Here is a 22,630-nt window from a genome sequence, read left to right as displayed (position 1 = left end):
ACACCTTGTCCTGGAAAAGACAGCCAGGAGCCTCTGAACGTTCCCAAAGAGCAGACCTCTGCCCCACCCATACCTTCCCAGTTTGCCAAGTCACCGCTGCATTAGTCTGCCCACAAAATGTGAGCCTGCAGCTTCTAGGACAACATGAGAATCCAATCTCATCACCCCGCAGGATGTGTTACTTTTATGAAAGGAGTCACTCATTGTAGAATGACAAGGATGGCTTCACCTTGGAGAATATACCAAATGTTTAAGGCCTCAGTGCCCCCGGTATGTACTGGTTCCTATCATACAAACACCACCACCCCACTGGAAAATACTGCCACAAGCCCCGAGGAAAGAAGACAGCTGAAATTAACCGTGAGCAAAATTAAGGAGCTACCTGACAAGTTATTTACCTGGATTCTCCTCCTTCCTCGATGTGTTTACAGTGGACGGAGTTCAGGGAGCTGATTCTGGTGTAGTCTTGGGGAGTCAGGTACAGGTATTTAAATCCCTTAAAAAAATACTTTAGTGAGGCTATGAATCCAGTTCCCTGAATTGAAAGCCACTGTTTTTTTTTTAACGTGAACATTGCAGGGGTGGATGTTAATAACATGTTAGTAACATGTCAATGACATAGTCACACATCTCATGTGAATACCATATTAATAGCAGCCATAAACTGAAGTTCTGATTTCAGTTAAGCTCTCCTCTAAGGAGCCATCGCAGACATTTTTTTTCTTATTGTCAGAACCCCAACATGAAATTTTCAAGATATACTGTTTATGTACTGTTTACATACTCTGTGTATATCTATATGTTTTAAATAATAATATTTTATTACCACCCCAAAAATGATTTTTCTGTCCTCTTGGGGGTAGTGGGCAATATCGCCCCCGAGAGTACATGCTCTGGATGGAAAGGATGACTGTTCCCTGTCATTTCACATCACAGAATGTGTGCATTTCCCTCATTCACCTGGCCTTTTATGGCAGCTGGTATCTATACAACTCCCCGAAGATTTTTTTTTGAGACGGGGTTCTCGCTCTGTTGCACAGTCAGAAGTGCAGTGGTATGATCATGGCTCACTGGAGCCTTGAACTCCTGGGCCCCAGGTGATCCACCCACCTCAGCTTCCCAAGCAGCTGGGACAGACTACCGGCATGCACCATCACGCTCACCTAACTTTTTAATTAGTAGAGACGGGGTCTAGCTATGCTGCCTAGGTTACCTAGGTTGCTCATGAGTTCCTGGCTTCAAGGTATCCTCCCACCCAAGCATCCTGAGTTGCTGAGATGACAGATATGAGCCATAATTCTAAAAACACTATGAGGCCAGGGAGTTGACACAATTCACCTCTGCATTCTCAGTGCACACTGCATTCAGGAGCACTCAGTATGTATCAGCTCAGGGTTTATAATCTTTTTTCATCATCATCCCCCTAAGGAGCCTTTTTAGACCTTTTTTTTCCTAATCACCATCCCCCCAGTGAAATGTTAACATCACTGATATACTGTATATCTGTTCATACAGCACATATACATCTGTGCTTTATGCAAAACTGAGATTTTTTTTCACTCTCTTGCAGGTGCCAGCACCCCCACTGAAAATACAGCACTAGCTGAGCAGAATCACCCAGCCCCGCCAGCTTCACGACATACTTTGTGGGGGTCTTCTGGATCCACCCAAGCCACGTGGAACATGTGTTTGATCTCCTCTGCCAGGCCAATCCGGGCCCCACTGTTGGCTGCCACGTAGATTTTGGGAATGCCCTCTGCCCGGGCCATCTCGGATGCTCGCAGATATAGAAGGTCCTCCCCGGGGCCAAAGGACCCGATGCGAAAGGTGATGTCGTTGCCGATGACAATCACGTCTCGCCCTTCTGGGTACTCCAGGGTCTTAAACCTCATTTTGAAGGCCACCATGCCCACCTGGCAAGGGGATAAACGAACAAGGAAAATGAGTTTGTTTCTTTGGGGGAAAAGTTTTTATTTTAGTTATTATAATTTTTTTAGATATAGGGTCTTGCTCTGTTGCCCAGGCCAGAGTGCACTGCTGCAATCACAGCTCATTGCAGCCTCAACCTCTGGGCTCAAGCAATCACCCCTGCCTCAGAGCTCCCAAGTAGCTGGGACTACAGGCACGCACCACCACACCCAGCTAATTTTTAAATTTTATGTAGAGACAGGTTCTCACCATATAGGCCAGGCTGGTCTTGAATGCCTGACCTCAAGCAATCCAGCCATCTTTGCCTCCCAAAGCACTGGGATTACAGGTGTGAGCTACTGCACCTGGCCCAAAAATATTTTTAAGGGGGCGGCTCCAGCCAGGGCTACGCTCTGCTATTACCTCGTTTCCACCAGGAAGTCGGTTCATCTCCACCAACTGGCCCTGAGAGGCCAACACTAACTCAGTATAAGTCAGGATGTCTTTGGGATACTTGTCTGGGGAGCCCCACAGTTTAAAGAGAGCCTAAGAGAGAAGGAAAGAGAACACACTTGAAGTCATCAGTAGGGAAGAACTGTCTTTCCCAGTTGGCGATGATCTGTCATGATTCCAGGATAAGTTTCACAATTCTGTCTTTTCAATTCATGAAATATTTAAAGCATACCAAAAAACTCCATGTATTAACAGAATAAGAAACAAACACCTGGGGACCCATCCAGTGGCTCTGTCAAATCTTGATATATATACATATATCTATATATCTATACATACATATCTATATATCTATACATACATACATGTATATATATCTATATTGATATATATACATATCTATATATATCTAGAAAGAGAGAGAGAGAGACAAACAGACAGATGGCCAGGCACAGTGGCTCATGCCTCTAATCCCAACACTTTGGGATGCCAAGGCAGGGCAGATCACCTGAGGCCAAGAGTTCAAGACCAGCCTGGCTAACATGGTGAAACCCCATCTCCACCAAGCATTAAAAAATTAGCCAGGCATGGTGGCATACACCTGTAATCCCAGCTACTCCAGAGGCTAAGACAATAGAATCGCTTGAATCTGGGAGGCAGAGGTTGCAGTCAGCCGAGATTGCACCACTACACTCTAGTCTGGGCAACAGAGTGAGACTCTGTTTCAAAAAAAAAAAAAAAAGACAGACAGACAGACAGACAGATAGATGATAGATAAATAGATAGCTACACACACACACACATACACACACATGCATACACCTAGGAGTGAAATTGTAGAATTTCTGGGACACAGGGAATGTGAAGCTTCAATTTCACTTGATATTGTTGCTCCCAATTTTTTTGAACCCCTTCACAAGCACCATAAGAATGTATAAGGACTCTTCTGCTCCATATATTCTATATCATTTTGTTTTGTAAATTTAAGACAGGGTTTTGCTGTGTCATCCAAGCAGGAGTGCGGTGGTGCAATCGTGGCTCACTGCAGCCTCAAACTCCCAGACTCAAGTGATCCTCACATCTCAGCCTCCTAAGTAGCTGGGACTACAGGCACATGCCATCACACCTGGCTATTTTTTTAATTTTTTGTAGAAATGGGGTTTCACCACGTTGCCCAGGCTGGTCTCAAACTCCTGAGCTCAAGCGATCTGCCCACCTCAGCCTCCCAAAGTGCTGGGATTACAGGTGTGAGCCACCACACCGGCCTGTAAAATTTTTTAGTGTTTACCCAACTGCTGTGTGTGAGACCGTACTGTGGTATTAATCTGTACTTCACTGATTATTAGTGAGGTGAGTGCCTTTTAATATGTTTCTTAACCATGTGGGTTTCTTTTTGGCAAGCTTTCTGTTTATAACTCCTACCCATATTTTTTATGGTTTTGCTTTTTTTTTCTCATTGACTTGTAAGCATTCTACAGATGAGCTACTTCTAATCCCTTGCTGATCATAAGGCACTGAAATGCATTCTTCCAATCTGGGACTTGTCTTTCTGCTTTTGCAGAAGCAATGTCTAAGTTTTCATGTAAATTTATGTCTTTTCCTGTATAGCTTATGCTTTTAACTGACTCCAAATGGCTTTAATCATCTTGAAGTTTATTTTTGTTATTGGGTGTAGGAGAAATCAGTTTTATTTTTTCCAATCAGATAAGCAATTTCCCTGTATCTGTTACTGAAGATCATTCCCTCATTCACAATCCCACCTCTGCATTCTATCAACATTCTACTTATGGGTCAGTCTGACTCTAGGCTCCTATTCTGTCTAGTTCCATCACAATACCACACTATCTTAATTACTGTTGCCTTAAAATAAAGTTATGACATCTGCTAAGATGAGTCCTCCTGACTTTGTTCTTATTCAAAATTGTTTTTGCTATTCATGGGCTTTTACTTTTCCATATGAATTTTAAGATTAGCCTCCAAGTTTCACCAAAAAAACTCTGGAATTATATAGAATTTATTAATTTGAGAAAAACACAACATTGAATCTTCCCATTGTTCATGAGCATGGTATATCGCTGCATTTATTTAGGCTTAATGTCACTCAATGAGGTTTTAAAATTTCCTCCATAAAGATCTTATTTTTTAATTTTTTCCTAGACAAACTTATAGTTGGTCTTGTAAATGGTTTTTTTCTCCAATGACAATGTGCAATTACTACTGGTCTATTGCAATTGCAACTGATCTACTGCCATTGCAATTGATCTATCTCAATTTCAATTGATAAAAATGCAATTATTTCTTATATACTGATCTTATGTCTAGCGATCTTGCTGTATTCTGTAACTGGTTCTATAGATTCTCTTGGATTTCTTACAGAGACATTTAGATCATCTGCAAAAAAAAAAAAAGTCATCATTTTGCTTTTTTTCTTTCTTGTCTTTACACTTCATTTCTTTTTCCTGATTATTGCCTTGTCCAGGAACTCCAGTAAAAAATGTGTAACAGAAGCTATGTTAGTGGATATTTCTGTCCTATACTTGTCTTTAAAAAGAGTACTTCTAACATTTCGCCATTAGATTCTATTAATTTTGGGTTTTATATCCTCTATCAAGACAAACATTCCCTTCTATTCTTAGTTTGTTAAAAGCTTTTACAGATGTTGTCTTGTCAAAATTTTTTTTGCATCTATCAAGATATTTAAGCTTTTTCTTAATCTTTTAATACGGTAAACACATGAATAGACTTCCTAATATTAAACCATATAAGAAGACACCGGATGAACTCTACTTTGTCTAAACTTTAAAAAAAATCATTACTGGATTTCATATGTTCATATTTTATTATTTTTGTGCCTGTGTTCGTAATAAAATAACAAATTTCCCTTTTCCTTAAGTTTCTATCTGGGATTAATATTAAGCTAATAACCTGAAAAAATGAGTTAAGAAGTGTTCACCTTTTTAAAACTCTCTACACAATCTATAAACAGAGAGAATTGTTTCCTAAAGGTTTGATAAAATTGTTATAAAACTATCTGGGCCCAATTTTTAAAAAACTATTAATTTCTTTAATGCTTATAATGTATTCAGATCAGATTTTACATTGACTTTATAGCCATTTTTGATAAGATGTATTTTCCTCAGAAAATTTCTACTTCATCTAAGTTTTCAAATATATCAGTCATTCATAGCATTCTGTTTCTTTATCTAAAAAAGAGAGGATGGATTTGCTCCTGATTTAGTCATGTTTCTTCCCTTATGGTTCTTGAGGTCAGAGGCAAAAGGATACAGACAATGACATTCTTAATTATAAGAGTTTCCACTTATTAATTACCTACTGAATACATACACTTCTCCAACAACCTTATGTGGTAGGTACTGTTATTGTCCTTATTTTACAGAGAAGGAAACTGAGGCCTAGAGAGGTAACAGAACTTGACTAGAGACAACAGGAAGCAAGGGGACAGATCCAACATTCGTGCCAATGCCTGAGTGACTCTAAAGAGCAGCTTTTCCTACTCTTTCATATCCTGTATGTATGAGGCACAGCCACAGGACGTCTCTTGCCTACACTGGGAGGTCCTTGACCATGGTTTCATGAACGTTATTCACAAAGCAATGGTGGGAAGTTAAGAGACATTCACATCACCAATGTCAGTGGTTCAGTCTCCTTTAAAGGCCCTATGGCATAAACATATAAAGGCATAAAAACACTTGAAGGAAATGCACCGAAATGTTATTTCAGGCATCAATGGTGGGAAAATTACATAGGAGTGAAATTGTATTTCCTTATTCTTACCTTTCCATAATTTCCAATGCATACATTAATCATCAGAAAAACATAATAAAGCATTATTATTATTATTATTAGAGACAGAGTCTCACTCTGTCACTAGGGCTGGCTAATTTTTGTATTTTTAGTAGAGGCAGGGTTTCACCATGTTGGCCAGGCTGGTCTCAAAGTCCTGACCTCAAATAATCCACCCGCCTTGGCTTTTCAAAGTGCTGGGATTACAGGTGTAAGCCACCACACCCAACCCAAAACATTATCTTTTAAGAGTAGACTAAAAATTACTCCAAGGCAGTGACCCCATCCTCTTTCCCACAGCCTTCTATACTTTGAATGGTGGCTGGCAAGTAGTTAATAAATGGCCATTGAAAAGACAAGAAGGAAACACATCGAAATGTGAAGCAATTTGTCATCCAAGTGTGGGACTAGGAATTGTTTTTTCTTTGTTCCATCCTCCTTTATTTTCTGAAGTTTCTATATCCTAGTACTTTTATCATTGGGATAAATTGGGGTAATTTGGGGGAAAATACTTTGAAGTCGTTCTCAACACATTAATTTATTTTTCTTCAATGAAGATCTTGTTCTTTTTTTTTGAAGATGGGGTCTCAACCTCCCAGGCTCAGGTGATCCTTCCTGCCTCAGCCTCCAAGTGGCTAGGACTACAGGCATGTGCCACCATGCCCGGCTAATTTTTGTACATTTTCTAGAGATAGGGTTCTTCAACTCCTGGGCTTAAGCAATCCTCCCTCCTCGGCCTCTGGAAGTGCTGGGATTACAGGCATGAGCCACCGCAGCTGGCAAGACCTTGTTCTTTAGACTAGGTCTTTAGAAGGAGAGTTAAGGATGGGCTTTGGTTCTGGTGGAGTCTGCAGGGAGGAACTAGGTGGTATCGCGTCTAAGCTGCTGGACTTGCCTGCCTGAACATTTCCGGGAAATCATAGATGTAGGTGGTTCCCAGGGACTGGGCCTGGAATCGCTTGGCCTGGAGCAGATCCTTGGTGACGTAGGGAGTATTGATCAGCATTCCGTGCTGGGGGCCTTGCTTGTTGCCGAAGGAGTGAAACATGATCTGGACCAGAAAGGAAGGAAAACAGAGCATGAGAGAGAATCACATTTCTCCCCAATTTATTTATGGCCAGTCCTCAATGAAAGTGCAGTTGGCGGAAGCAAAGCTTGTCACATGGCATAACAAAGTGAGTGCCTGAGCTAGGTAAAACTCTCTTCTTCACCTCTGTGGAGAACCAGAACAAGAAGGGACAACAGGAGCTATGGATACACAGTTTCAAAAATACGGAGATCAGGGCATCACACACTCCCAACAAACAGGCATGCATGGAAACGCTGGTGAAATCTGAACACGGTCCACGTTGGAGCTAACAGTTCTGTACCAATGTCAATTTCCTGTTTTAATGACATACAATGGTGACGTTCAATATCAACATTGGGGGAAATTGGGTGAAAATTGTCTGCACTATTTTTTTTCTCTATATTAATTTTGCAATGGCTTCAGAGTCTTCAGTCTTCAATTATTGCAAAATTAAAAGTGATCAGGCACAACAGCACGTGCCTGTAGTTCCAGCTCCTTGCGAGTCTGAGGCCAGAAGACCGCCTGAACCCAGGAGTTCAAGTCTAGTCCAGGCAACATCTCTTTAAAACACGGCGTGTATATATTCATATATATTTATGCACACACATACATTATGAATTTAAATGGCAGTCAAAAGGATATTTAATTGACTTTACAAAAGTCTGTCCTAAAACATGGTTGAGTTAAGTATTTCCCTAAGTGAGCCAATCTGAGGACTGCATTATAGTCAACCACAGCAGTGCACAAACTTATCCCAAATACAGCCATAAGGCCAGGCACAGTGGCTCATGCCTATAATCCCAGCACCTTGGGAGGTCAAGGCAGGCAGATCACTTGAAGTCAGGAGTTTGAGACCAGCCTGGCCAACATGGCAAAACCCCTTCTCTACCAAAAATCCAAATATGGCCACAGAATGGATTAAGCCTGGTGATTCCTTCTCCTTCTTAGGTGAATGAACAACCAAGATTCAAAGGCTAACACATTTATCATAAAACTCAGAGGGACTACCCCAACCCAGCATGACATGGCAGAGCAAGGCAAGACAGAATCCAAATGCCATTTTAATCTACAAATGGATGGCCCAAGCAGCCTGCCTCTGCTTTAACTTAGACCCCCGTGACCCAGCCCAGACTTACATTTCCGGATCTGGGGTCGGTCACTTCTTTGTAGATGCTGATGTCCAGGTAGTAGCCTGACTCGTTGGTGATGAACAGGCGGATGGGAACGGCACTGCCAGTGGTGGTCTGGCGGATGTTGATCTTGACCTCAGCCTGCAGCACGCGGAGTTTCCACAACCGGCTGCCGTAGCGCATAACCATGGAGCGCACGGACTCCTCGATCTGCCCCAGAACACAGCAATTCCAGCTTCAGGGCCCAGCCATCCCACGGACGTTTGCAATAGCACTGACACTAATGCGAGGGTGAGACATGCTGACTGCAAAAATGCCTGGGACATAGTATGTATCCAACAAAAAGTATTAACTCATAACGAACAACAGCTCTTGCTAAGCATTTAAAACTCTTTATCTCATTTTACCCTGGTAAGTTCTCGAGAGAGGCAGGCTTTTTTATCCCTCATTGACAGATAAGAAAACTGAGGCTGATAAGGACTGAGCCGGGACTGCTACATCATACCATCTTATATGACTTTGAGTCCAGCCACCGTGCTGCTTCCTTTGGAACTATGTGAACTAGTGAAGTCAGGGAATCTGCATAGGCCCCTGAAACCCCCAGAAAGCAAATGGATGTACCAAGACTTCTCTTTTTAATAATATTTTATTAATTATTTTTAATCATAGATAATAAAATAATATATATTATGAAATATTATAATAAAATATATTTATGTTTATGTATTATAAAGTAATATATATTATTAAATATAATAAAATAGATCTATTTTATATATTAAAATATGTTAAGTATTGTAATAAAATAGTTATATATTTTATATATTATAAAAATATTTTAATGTTAATAGTGTTGCTTTATTAATATATCAATAATATTGCTTTATTAATATGTTAATATTAATATTGATTTTATTAATAATTTTAATATTATTTTGTTTTTTAATTTTTAAAGTTTTTAGTAGAGATGGGGTCTCTCTATGTTGCCCAGGCTTGTCTCAAATTCCTGGGCTCAAGCAATCTAACACCTCAGCCTCCCAAAGTACTGGGATTACAGGCAGGGCTTCTTTCACTCCAGAATCACCGCCATAAACACCTGTCTGCTCGTGAAGAGCGACCCAACAGGGAACACTGAGCCACAGGCCTCCCAGTCTCATTCCTCTCCCCCTGCACATGCAGTCCCCAGTGCGGCCTGGAACCAGGAAAACGACAATGTTTTGTTTTGCAAGACATTCTGAGCATCCTTGTCACCCTTAAAGTGCAGCACTCCCATGCAGGGCGTGGCTAAAGCCTAGCTCTGGAATTAATGGCAGCAGGTGTGTTCTCCTCCTGCAGCAACTGAGGCTCAAATACACACGGATTCACCCCGGAACCCAGGTCTCGAGTGGCAGGAGACAATACCCCAAACAACATGGCTCGGAGGGTGAACCCAGAGTCCAGTGAGAGCCCCATCCCCGGCAAAGGCAAGACCTTGAAGGGGTCCATGATGACGGTGGGCACGAAGTTGAGGAAGATGTGGTTGCAGTCGGTGCGCACGCTGGTGTTGTTGAACGCCACCTCCAGCTCGTCCATGGCCTCCAGCAGCAGCCGCTCCCCCTCATTCTGCAGGTACTCGAAGGAGGCTTCCTGTCAAAGGGCAGGAGGGGGAGGTGCTCAGGGCAGGGGCGCAGGCCCACTCCTAGCTGGCTGGAATCTCTGCCTCAGACACAGAGGCAGAGGCAGGAGGAAAACATTCCCCTCCTCCAAAGAGTGTGCCAGGCAAAAACAGCAGAGCCCTGCCTCTAAGCTGCAAAGGGACTGCAAAGCTGGGGTTGAGTGTATTGACACCATGTGTCCTATTTTCTGCATCCCGACGCTTCGACACCTGGCGACCTGCTGACCCTGGATCATACCTGGGGTCACAAACCACCTGCCCTAATCACCCAGGGCCAGGGCCAGGGCCAGGGCCAGGGCCAGAGAACTAGAGACAGCTTCTATACCCCAGAGTCTGCTGAGATGATTCACACCCCATCCTAAGCCCGTTTACCCAGCCTCACCCTTTTCTTGAGGAAACCACAATCAAAGCTCTTGTCCACCTCTTCCTCTCCGTCCCTCTGCTGCCCGACCAACCCCAGAACCTCCCCCACCCCGTGGCAGGGAGAGCCCCTTCTTCTTGGGAACTGTGAGGAATAAACTGTTTTTTCAATGGCAGTCATCTCCTGATCTGTTGGCCTCACCATACCTCAATAATAATAAAACCTATTAAAACAGCTGGGCCAGGCACAGTGGCTCACACCTGTAATCCCAGCACTTTGGGAGGCTGAGACTGGTAGAATGATTGAGGTCAGGAGTTGGAGACCAGCCTGACTAACATGGTGAAACCCTGTCGCTACCAAAAATACAAAACTTAGCTGGGCATGGTGGCAGGTGCCTGTAATCCCAGTTACTCAGGAGGCTGAGGCAGGAGAATTGCTTGAACCCAGGAGACAGAGGTTGCAGTGAGCCAAGATCATGCCACTGCACTCCAGCCTGGGTGACAAGAGCAAAACTCCATCTCAAAATAAATAAATAAATAAATAAATAAATAAATAAAACGTCTAGTTGATTGTGTTAGCAAAAAACTGCAGTTAGTTTAATATCCATTAATAGGGGATTAGTTAAAAAAAAAATTACACACATGGTACATCCGTGCAAGGAAATAGCATGCGGTGAACAATTCTTTATTAACAATGAAAGAGGTCGCAAGTAAGTGATCAATTAAAGAAAAATATCTCCAAATGATCTGTCTACTCTGAGCTCTGATCTCTTATCAACTCTAGGTTTTAGGGACGGAATTATGTCTAGAAACGGTCACCAACTGAGCTGGCTCCTCAGTGACAGGATCCTAGGTCCCTGAGCTTGGTTTTCAGTCTTACTTAAAATTTTCAAAGTATAATCATGGATTACTTCTGTTTCTTTCTTTCTTTCTTTCTTTCTTTTTGTTTTGAGACAGATTCTTGCTCTATCCCCCAGGCTGAAGTACAACGGCTCCATCTCAGCTCACTGCAACCGCCACCTCCCAGGTTCAAGGAATTCTCATGCCTCAGCCACCTGAGCAACTGAGATTACAGGCATACGCTACACGCCCAGGTAATTTTTGTATTTGTAGTAGACACAGGGTTTCACCATGTTGGCCAGGCTGGTCTCAAACTCCTGACCTCACGTGATCCGCCTACCTCAGCCTCCCAAAGTGCAGGGATTACAGGCGTGAGCCACTGCACTTGGCCCCAGATTACTTTTCTAAATGCAAGAAACAATGGAAAATGATCAATCAGTAACTATAAGAAATTCCCTGAACAAAGCAGTATTTTTCTATCCTGGAAAATTTCTTCTCATGCGCAGAGATCCACTTAATACAAGAAACAGATCCAAGTGCCACCAGCCCGGACACGATCCCAGGCCACTTTGCTGTCCGCCTCCTGCCCTGGACTGCAGCGTCACAAGGGCAGGTCACCGTGTGTCTGGTATACTCTCCATCCCCAGCGTGCAGCCCAGGACCCAGCACAGAGAGGAGTGTAAGGAAGGGAGGGCCAGGTTCTGAGAGGAAGAAATGCTCTGAGACCTCTTACCTTTGTAATCAGGTCCGAGTGCCTGATGATGGCGCGGATGAAGAACCTATGATCCGTCACTTCTGCCCCTTCCTTCACCTTGGCAGCACCCAGGTAAAGGTGCATCTTGTGGTTGGCACAGGGCACAGCGGTCAGATCGAAGTTACGCATCCGGCTGAGTTCCAGCTGGAAGGCCAGGGCAGGCTCCAAGTGGCGGTAAATGCGATCTTCCGCGAACTGTAGGCCGACCAGAGAGAAGACAGACACACACACAGTTTGACTTTGGAGCTGCGTGCTGCTTGGTCCACGCCCTCCTCCTCTGCAGACCCCTGGTGTCCAAGGGTTTCACACTCAGGAATGCAGCATTCATCGGTCCCCTAATTGTAAGCCACCCCCGGGGCTCCCAATATTTGGGGTTTTACTAAGATCTGAGGAGAGCCAGGAGCATTGCAAGCCTGGTGTGCTGGGTGCAGCTCTGGCTCCTGGGGGAACCTAGCTAGTCCCTATCACCTGCCAGCGTGACCAGGCTGTTCTCCATCTGTCACAGCCTGTGGCAATTCTCATGAAGCCACTAACCCCTGGTTTCTTGGTGGAAATTGGTCCCCAAAAGGAAAGTAACTGACAGTGTTGGAAACTAAACTGAAAAAAAAAATGAAGACTGTAAGAAAAGGATGGGTCTTAGCTAGAAAAATAAAGCTTTGGATAAATTAAAATACAAAATGCAGAATTTGGTGGGGTCTTGAATCCATGCTGGGAATAAACCTACCCGCTCTACAACAGAGAACCCAGTAAACTTTTTCTTAAAGGGCCAGAGAGTAAATGTTTTAGGCTGATGGATCATACGGGCTCTGCCACAAATACTCAATTCTGCTACTGTTAAAGTGAAAGCCAGAGCAGACAGTGTGGAACCAAATGGGTGTGGCTGTGTTCCAATAAAACTTTATTCATAAAAAAAGGCAGCTGGCCTGCAAGTGAGTTTGCCTACCACTGTTCTAGAAGAGCATAAGAAAAAAGGGTTAGGAAAAAATGTCTTACCGAGTACATCAGCAAGTACTGAAATTATCCAAGCAAGACAGAAATCTGTAGTGAGGCTGAAAGGGCAAGATTCTTCAGGTCTGAGTGCCATGCAGGGAACAGACCTCTCACCGGAAATACAATCCCAGAGGAAGACTAGAGTCTACACAAAATTTGCCACATTCTTGAATATGGGATGCCTTAAGGACTGCAGACCATATTCATCATGAATATCAAAGATGCCAGGGAGCTAGGAGGCACAGTGGCACGTGCCTGTCATCTCAGCTACTTGGGAAGCTGAAGCAAGAGGATTGCTTGAGCCTACCAGTTCAAGTCCGGCCTGGGAAACAGAGCGAGACCCCGACTCTTTTTTTTTTTTTTTTGAGACAGGGTCTCACTCTGTCACCCAGGTTGGAGTGCAGTGGCATCATCTCGGCTCACTGAAACCTCTACTTCCCAAGTTCAAGCAATCTTCTCCCTCAGCCTCCCAAGTAGCTGGGACCACAGGTGTGCATCACAATGCCAGGCTGATTTTTTACATTTTTTTTTTTTTTGTAGAGACAGAGTATCACTAAGTAACCCAGGCTGGTCTAGAACTCCCGAGCTCAAGCAAGCCTCCTGTCTCAGCCTCCAAGTTCTAGCATTATAGCCATGAGCCACTATGCCCAGCCCCATCCCATCTCTTAAAAAGCAAAAAAGATGCCAGAGAAGAGAAAGCATCATTACTTTTGGCCATACCTCATCTCTTGCTCTGAATGTGAAAAACTTGGGAAATTCTTTCTGCAAAAAGAAATCCACACACAAGACAATTAAATCAAGTAAGATGCACTGAAATATTCCCATACTTATTTAGTGATTGTCAACGATGACATTCACTTCTAGAATTAATCATTTGGGAATCCTTCTCTTTTCTGATGATTGATCTCTTTCACCCAAATCTACAAAATAAATATCAAATAAATGGCACACACCAAGGCTTGCAGAATGGAAAAGACTCAGAGAGATGAACTGTGAACTAACCTCTTGGGCAATCAGGAATGTGATTCGTCGGAGTCCATAATCCACAAGGATATTTTTCTGCATCAAAAACCAAAGACACAATGGAATATTATTTGGCCATAAAAAGAACTGAAGTACTGCCGCATGTTAGTACATGGATGAGCCTGGTAAATATCATGCTAAGTGGAAGATGTCAATCACAAGAGACCGCCTATGGTCTGATTCCATTTATATGAAACATCCAGAATAGGCAAATCTATAGAGACAGAAAGTAGATTAGCAGTTGCCCAGGGCTGTGGTGGGGAGAGGGTTTTTGGGTCAGGGGACAGAGGGGAGTGACTGCTAACAGGTACAGGGTTTTTCTTTTTCTTTTTTCGAGATGGAGTCTTGCTCTGTTGCTGCGGCTGGAGTGCAGTGGCGTGATCTCGGCTCATTGCAACCTCTGCCTCCTGGGCTCAAGCAATTTTCCTGCCTCAGCCTCCTGAATGGCTGGGACTATAGGTGCGTGCCACCACACCTTGCTAGTTTTTTGTATTTTTAGTAGAGACAGAGTTTCACCATGTTAGCCAGGATGGTCTGGATCTCCTGACCTCACGATCTGCCCACCGTGGCCTCCCAAAGTCTGGGATTATAGGCGTAAGCTATCGCACCCAGCTGATACAGGGTTTTTCTAAATGTTCTAAAATTGATTCTAGTAATGATTGCACAACCTGGTGAATATACTAAAAATATATTAAAGTGTACATTTTACTTTATTTTTTCTTATTTCTTCCAAAAAAAAAAAGGATAATGTGCAGAGTAGGTGTGCCACATAGGTATATGGGTGCCACATAGGTATATGTGTGCCATGGTGGTTCGCTGCACCTATTAACCCATCCTCCAAGTTCCCTCCCCTCACCCCTCACCCGCTAACAGGCCCCAGTGTCTGTTGTTCCCCTCCCTGTGTCCATGTGTTCTCGATGTTCAGCTCCCACTTATAAGTGAGAATACATGGTGTTTGGTTTTCTGTTCCTGCATTCGTTTGATGAGGATGATGGCTTCCAGCTCCACCCATGTCCCCGCAAAGGACATAATCTCTTTCCTTTTCATGGCTGCAAGGTTGTACACTTTACTTTAAATGGGTGAATTGTGTAGTATGTCAATGATATCTCAATAAACCTGTTATTAAAAAGATAATTTAAAAATATCACGTTGTATACTGTAAATATATAATTTTTTTTTTTGAGACACGGTCTCGCTGTGCCCCCCAGGCTGGAATGGAACAGCACCGCAGGCTTCCAGAGCAAGCTGCCGTTATTGGCACACTTGGTCATCAATGTAAGTAGCATTTTAAAACTGCCAGTTTCTGGATTATTCCAACAAAAACATTCCCAGAACATCTCCAAACTATTTACTAGGTGTGCCCTCTGTACTTGGGACTGGCTGAGCAGTGTATATACTTTGTCACTGAATCACTGCCACACCGTGGGCAGAGAAATGGTGTTCCCACGTTCAGCCACGTCTGCTGAAGGTAGCCAGCTACGAGGCAAGCAGAGCTAGGGTGGGAAGACGGGTCTGTGGCTCTGAAGTGCTCAGCAGGCTTCCCTCTCCAAGGGCTGCCTCGCAAAGCCCAGCCCCTCCTCCTTCTCCAAGAACCCCCACGAAAGCCAGAGGCAAGCCCAGAGTACCTTGGACTGTACGAATGTCCGTAAAATGGGCACCAGTGCCTCATCTTCCAGGCGGTCTGCACATTGGATGGACACGTTCAGAATGTGAATGGGCTCTTCTCTGAGGCTCTGAAAGGGAGAAGCAAGGATTGGAGCTGGAAAGCCTCGGGGCGACAGCCCACGACTCCCCAGGTTGCTCCCTGGGCTTAGATGCTTACCTTGCAGTCATCCTCGGAATACAGGGAGGTGCGGGCCTCACTGAAGAGGGGGGTGTCTTTGGGCACGTTGGCGAAGCAAGAGATGACTTCATCAAAGTTTCTGGGGGCGCGGGTAGAGAGGGAGGGCTGAGGGGTTGCTGGCCCACGGGGATGAGGTCAAGCTTCCAACCCAGGCAGCAGGGAACGCCAGCCCCTCCCTATTTCTCGGCCAACAACCTGTGATCTTATCCAACTCTAAAGAGCTCAGGGGGTTCCCTGTCTACTTTGTCTAAGGCACCCTGTGATGGATGGGTCCTTCTCAAAAGGGAAGAAAGACCTTAACTGATCTGTGATCAGGAATACAGGGAAGGATTCCAACGCTTTCGGGCATCACCTGGGCTTAAGATCAACTCTTGGCTCCCATTTTTACTGACTGGGAGATCCCAGAAACCTCATCTCACCCCAGAGTCAAAGAAAGGTACGAGTCATCCCTATGCCTCATGAGACTATTGTGAAAATTCAACAAGATACTCCAAGCCCAAAGCAGAACACACAGTGAAAGGCTGAAGAAAGACGGTAACAGTCACTACTGAGCTCACATTTAGTCATTATGTTATCTGCATGCTAATTATACTTTATGTTATTTCACACACATTATCTCATTTAATTCTCATGGCACCCCTATGAAGTGGGTCCTTTATTGCTACCATTTTGCAGATGAGAAAACAAAGGTACAAAGAGGTTAAATATTTTGCTCAGTCTCTCAGTTAGAAAGCGCACAGCCAGAATTCAAACCAGGCAAGCCGACGTGCAGGCTCACACTCTTGGCTACGATGCTATTATTATTCTGTTGTTATTGATGCACTATGCCATGTTTCTGGGTCTCTCCTACCCCATCTGTCCAGTGAATGGGTGGGGTTCAGGAAAGCCTGCCTAGCCCCCATGCTCAGGGTGTTTGGGATACCGGGCTATGCTGGTTACCTGGTAAAGTCCTCGAATCTCCTGAAGGCTACCATGGCCCCCATGCGCTGGCACAGTGGGGAGAAGCCGCTGTCCATGAAGAGCTCCGTGCTGTGCCTCAGCAGGTCAGGGTTGGTGATGCTGATGGGCACGGTCATCCTGTAGGGTGATGGCAAGTAGGGGATGAGGCAGCTGCTTGCAGATCCAACCCTATGAGTTTTCCTGCCCCTGAAGCTTCAGTGAGCTGGAACAGATTTAGAGCTCTTCCGAAGGGGGTCTTAAAATGGGTAGGGGATAAGATAATGGCTGGGGCTGGGGCCTGAGGAGGGTCTCATCTGATCCCTCAGGACCTGGTGAAGAATAAGAGCTCGATAAGTGTAGGAATCAATGATTTATGCATGAGAGTCCAGTCCCAACACAGTCCTGAGGGGCTGAACTTGACCATACAGAGAAGAAACATGCCCAGCATCAATTTCTCCTGGAGAAATGCACCAGCCCCAGCCAGCTGATGAGGGAGTCAGGCTTGGTCCTGAGGGACACTCCAGTCCTCTGCTCCCTCTAATCCTTCCCTCTCCATCAAACTTGTCCTTGGGACAGAGTCAGCAGCCTTCTGGAGTTTAGACAATGATGCTCCCAGAACTGGCTGCTCACCAGCAGCAAATCTCCATGGGCTGCCTGAGGTTGTCAGAATTGGGCCTTGGAATCAGGAATGGGAGGGGTAATCAAAAGATGTGCAGGAAGTCAACACAGTAGGTCTGACACGCCTTGTCTGCTTGCTTACAAGGACAGCCCTGGGCTGGCATCTGGGAACTTGGATTTGGGGAAGGTTCCTATCATGCCCTGAAGGTGAAAAGGGTGACTCGCTGTGCCTCAAATGTTTGCATAAACAGTGTGCTTTATGCCGAACACCTGCTTTTTAAAAATTTTTTATTGTACTTTAGATTCTGGGGTACATGTGCAGATCATGAAGAATTGTTGCATAGGTACATACATGGCAAGGTGGTTTGCTGCCTCCATCCCCCTGTCACCTGTATCTGACATTTCTCCCCATGTTATCCCTCCCCAACCTCCCTATCCCCTCACTGTCTCTCCCCTAGTGCTCCCCAACAGACCCCAAAATATGATGTTCCCCTCCCTGTGTCCATGTGTTCTCATTGTTCAACACCTGCCTATGAGTGAGAACATGTGGTGTTTGATTTTCTGTTCTTGTGTGAGTTTGCTGAGAATGATGGTTTCCAGATTCATCCATGTCCCTACAAAGGACATGAACTCATTGTTTTTTAGGGCTACGTAGTATTCCATGGTGTATATGTGCCACATTTTCCTTGTTCAGTCTATCATCGATTGGCATTTGGGCTGATATCAGGTCTTTGCTATTGTAAACAGTGCCGCAATGAACATACGTGTGCATGTGTCTTTATAACAGAATGATTTATAATCCTTTGGATATATACCCAGTAACGGGATTGCTGGGTCGAATGGAATTTCTGTTTCTAGGTCCTTGAGGAATCGTCACATTGTCTTCCACAATTATTGAACTAATTTACACTCCCACCAACAGTGTAAAAGTGTTCCTATCTCTCCATATCCTCTCCAGCATCTGTTGTCTCCAGATTTTTTAATGATCGCCATTCTAACTGGTGTGAGGTGGTTATCTCAATGTGGCTTTGATTTGCATTTCTCTAATGACCAGTGGTGATGAGCATTTTTTCATATGTTTGTTGGCCTCATATATATCTTCTTTTGAAAAGTGTCTGTTCATGTCCTTTGCCCACTTTTGAATGGGTTTGTTTGTTTCTTGTAAATCTGTTTTAGTTCATTATAGATTCTGGATATTTGCCCTTTTTCAGATGAGTAGATTGCAAACATTTTTTCCCATTCTGTTGGTTGCCAGTTCACTCTAATGATTGTTTGTTTTGCTGTACAGAAGCTCTGGAGTTTAATTATATTCCATTTGTCTATTTTGCCTTTTGTTGCCAATGCTTTTGGTATTTTAGTCATGTATTCCTTGCCTATGTCTGTGTCCTGAATGATTTTGCCTACGTTTTCTTCTAAGGTTTTTATGGTGTTAGGTCTTATATTTAAATCTTTAATCCATCTGCAGTTAATTTTAGTGTAAGGTGTCAGGAAGGGGTCCAGTTTCTGCTTTCTGCACATGGCTAGCCAGTTTTCCCAACACCATTTATTAAACAGGGACTCCTTTCCCCATTGCTTGTTTTAGTCGGGTTTGTCAAAGATCAGATGGTTGTAGATGTGTGGCGTTGCCTCTGAAGCCTCTGTTCTATTCCATTGATCAGATCTCTGTTTTGGTACCAGTACCATGCTGTTTTGATTACTGTAGTCTTGTAGTATAGTTTGAAGTTAGGTAGCATGATGCCTCCAGCTTTGTTCTTTTTGCTTAGGCTTGTCTTGGCTATGCAGGCTCTCTTTTGGTTCCATATGAAGTTTAAGGTGGTTTTTTCCAGTTCTGTGAAGAGGGTCATAGACAGCTTGATGGGGATGGCACTGAATATGTAAATTACTTTGGGCAGTATGGCCATTTTCACAATATTGATTCTTCCTAACCATGAGCGTAGAATGTTTCTCCATCTGTTTGTGTCCTGGACCTGGGCTTTTTTTGGTTGGTAGGCTATTAATTGCTGCCTCAATTTCGGCCCTTGTTATTGGTCTATTCAGGGTTTCAACTTCTTCCTGGTTTAGCCTTGGGAGGGTGCAAGTGTCCAGGAATTTATCCATTTCTTCCAGGTTTACTGGTTTATGTGCATTGAGTTGTTTGTAGTAATCTCTGATGGTAGTTTGTATTTCTGTGGAATTGGTGGTGATATGCCCTTTTTTGTTTTTTTACTGCATCTATTTGACTTTTCTCTTATTTATTTATTTATTTTTTTTTGAGACGGAGTTTTGCTCTTGTTACCCAGGCTGGAGTGCAATGGCGCGATCTTGGCTCACCGCAACCTCCGCCTCCCGGGTTCAGGCAATTCTCCTGCCCCAGCCTCCTGAGTCGCTGGGATTACAGGCATGCGCCACCATGCCCAGCTAATTTTTTGTATTTTTAGTAGAGACGGGGTTTCACCATGTTGACCAGGATGGTCTCGATCTCTTGACCTCGGGATCCACCCGCCTCGGCCTCCCAAAGTGCTGGGATTACAGGCTTGAGCCACCGCGCCCGGCCTCTCTTTTCTTTTTTATTAATGTGTGGCTAGCAGCCTGTCTATTTTGTTGATCTTTTCAAAAAATCAGCTCCTGGATTTATTGATTTTTTGAAGGGTTTTTTGCTTCTCTGTCTCCTTCGGTTCTGCTCTGATCTTAGTTATTTCTTGTCTTCTGCCAGCATTTGAGTTTTTTTATCTGGCTTCTCCAGCTCTTTCAGTTTTGACGATAGGGTGTTGATTTTCGATCTTACCTTGCTTCTCATGTGGGCATTTATTGCTATAAATTTTCCTCTAGACACTGCTTTAAATGTGTCCCAGAGATTCTGATATGTTGTGTATTCGTTCTCATTGGTTTCGAAGAACACCTTTATTTCTGCCTTCATTTCATTGTTTATCCAGTCAACATTCAAGAGCCAGTTGTTCAGTTTCCATGAAGTTGTGCAGTTCTGAGTTAGTTTCTTAATCCTGACTTCTAATTTGATTGCACTGTGGTCTAAGAGACTGTTTGTTATTTCCTTTCTTTTGCATTTGCTGAGGAGTGATTTACTTCCAATTATGTGGTCAATTTTAGAGTAGGTGTGATGTGGTGCTAAGAAGAATGTATATTCTGTGGATTTGGGGTGGAGAGTTCTGTAGATGTCTATTAGGTTTGCTTGGTCCAGATCTGAGTTTAAGTCCTGGATATCCTTGTTAATTTTCTGTCTCGTTGATCTAATATTGACAGTGGAGTGTGAAAGTCTCCCACTATTATTGTGTGGAAGTCTAAGTCTCCTTGTAGGTCATTAAGAACTTGCTTTATGTATCTAGGTGCTCCTGCATTAGGTGTGTATATATTTAGGATAGTTAGCTCTTCTTATTACGTTGATCCTTTTACCGCTATGTAATGCCCTTCTTTGCCTTTTTTGATCTTTGTTGGTTTAAAGTCTATTTTATCAGAGACTAGGATTGCAACTCCTTTTTTTTTTTTTTTGCTCTCCATTTGCTTCGTAAACCTTCCTCTAATCTTTTATTTTTAGCCTATGTGTGTCATTGCATGTGAATGGGTTTCCTGCATACAGCACACCAATGGGTTTTGACTTTTTATCCAATTTGCCAGTCTGTGTCTTTTGATTGGGGCATTTAGCCCATTTACATTTAAGGTTAATATTGTTATGTGTGAATTTGATCCTTCCATTTTGATGCTAGCTAGTTGTTTTGCCCATTAGTTGATGCAGTTTCTTCATTGGGTCAATGGTCTTTACCATTTGGTACATTTTTGGAGTGGCTGGCATTGCTTGTTCCTTTCTATGTTTAGTGCTTCTTTCAGGAGCTCTTGTAAGGCAGTCCTGGTGGTGACGAAATCTCTCAGTAATTGCTTGTTCGTAAAGGATTTTATTTCTCCTTTGCTTATGAAGCTTAGTTTGGCTGGATATGAAATTCTAGGTTGAAAGTTCTTTTCTTTAAGGATGCTGAATATTGGCCCCCACTCTCTTCTGGCTTGTAGGGTTTCTGCTGAGAGATCTGCTATGAGTCTGATGGGCTTCCCTTTGTGGGTAACCAGACCTTTCCCTCTGGCTGCCCTTAGGATTTTTTCCTTCATTTCAACTCTGGTGAATCTGACGATTACGTGCCTTGGGGTTGCTCTTCTTGAGGAATATCTTTGTGGTGTTCTCTGTATTTCCTGGACTTGAATGTTGGCCTGCCTTGCTAGGTTGGGAAGTTCTCCTGGATAATATCCTGAAGAGCATTTTCCAGCTTGGATTCATTCTCTCTGTCACATTCAGGTACATCTGTCAAACGTAGATTAGGTCTTTTCACATAATCCCATATTTCTTGGAGGCTTTGTTCATTTCTTTTCACACTTTTTTCTCTAATCTTGCCTTCTCATTTTATTTCATCGAGTTGATCTTCGATCTCTGATATCCTTTCTTCTGCTTGGTCGATTTGGCTACTGAAACTTGTGTATGCTTCACGAAGTTGTCTTGTTGTGTTTTTCAGCTCCATCAGGGTCATTTATATTCTTCCCTAAGTTGTTTATTCTCATTAGCATTTTGCCTAGCCTTTTTTCAAGGTTCTTAGTTTCTTTGCATTGGGTTAGAACATGTTCTTTTGGCTCAGAGAAGTTTGTTATTACCAACCTTCTGAAGCCTATTTCTGTCAATTCATCAGACTCATTCTCTATCCAGCTTTGTTCCCTTCCTGATGTGGAGTTGTGATACCTTGGAGGAGGAGAGGCGTTCTGGTTTTTGGTGTTTTCATCCTTTTTGCACTAGTTTCTTCCCATCTTTGAGGATTTATCTACCTGTAGTCTTTGTAGTTGGTGACTTTTGGATGGGGTCTCTGAGTAGATGTCCTTTTTGTTGATGCTGAAGTTATTTCTTTCTGTTTTTTAGTTTTCCTTCTAATCATCAGACCCCTCTGCTGTAGGACTGCTGGAGGTCCACTCCAGACCCTGCTTGCCTGGGGATCACCCGCAGGGGCTGCAGAACAGTAAGGGTTGCTGAAAGTTTCTTCTTCCATTATATTCATCCCGGAAGGGTACCCACCAGATGTCAGCCTGAGCTCTCCTTTACGAGGTGTCTCTTTGGATATATAGGAGTCAGGGAGCTGCTTGAGGAGACAGTCTGTCTCTTAGAGGAGCTCAAGTGCTGAGCTGGGAGCTCCATTTTTCCATTCAGAGCTTCTGGGCAGGTACGTTTAAGTCTGCTGCAGCGGAACTCATAAACGCCTTTTTCCCCAGATGCTCTATCCTG

The 22,630-nt window shown here is 43.6% G+C and overlaps 1 protein-coding gene across 8 annotated transcripts in view; it reads right to left on the bottom strand.

Moving 5' to 3' along the window:
• ACACB (acetyl-CoA carboxylase beta) overlaps nucleotides 1-22,630 on the bottom strand; it is a 156,470-nt gene that overhangs the window by 21,304 nt on the left and 112,536 nt on the right. For all 8 annotated transcript variants that reach the window (XR_004275872.1, XM_032300824.1, XM_032300875.1 and 5 more), the window contains 12 exons: nucleotides 16,768-16,905; nucleotides 15,808-15,907; nucleotides 15,611-15,718; nucleotides 13,965-14,021; nucleotides 13,683-13,724; nucleotides 11,952-12,167; nucleotides 9,835-9,990; nucleotides 8,371-8,574; nucleotides 7,061-7,216; nucleotides 2,332-2,454; nucleotides 1,644-1,913; nucleotides 399-496 (listed from right to left, as the gene is read on the bottom strand). Coding sequence is in view for 7 of the 8 variants with exons in the window: in XM_032300824.1 (XP_032156715.1) it covers nucleotides 399-496; nucleotides 1,644-1,913; nucleotides 2,332-2,454; nucleotides 7,061-7,216; nucleotides 8,371-8,574; nucleotides 9,835-9,990; nucleotides 11,952-12,167; nucleotides 13,683-13,724; nucleotides 13,965-14,021; nucleotides 15,611-15,718; nucleotides 15,808-15,907; nucleotides 16,768-16,905 (1,668 nt within the window). In the remaining variant the exon portion in view is untranslated. The remainder of the gene's footprint in view (nucleotides 1-398; nucleotides 497-1,643; nucleotides 1,914-2,331; nucleotides 2,455-7,060; nucleotides 7,217-8,370; nucleotides 8,575-9,834; nucleotides 9,991-11,951; nucleotides 12,168-13,682; nucleotides 13,725-13,964; nucleotides 14,022-15,610; nucleotides 15,719-15,807; nucleotides 15,908-16,767; nucleotides 16,906-22,630) is intronic.

Source organism: Sapajus apella, unplaced genomic scaffold, assembly GCF_009761245.1.
Source record: "Sapajus apella isolate SASKATOON/1434 unplaced genomic scaffold, GSC_monkey_1.0 scaffold2, whole genome shotgun sequence".
Taxonomy (NCBI): Eukaryota; Metazoa; Chordata; class Mammalia; order Primates; family Cebidae; genus Sapajus; species Sapajus apella.
The sequence above is the reverse complement of the archived record's forward strand: the minus strand, read 5'-3'. Positions and strand labels throughout refer to the sequence as shown.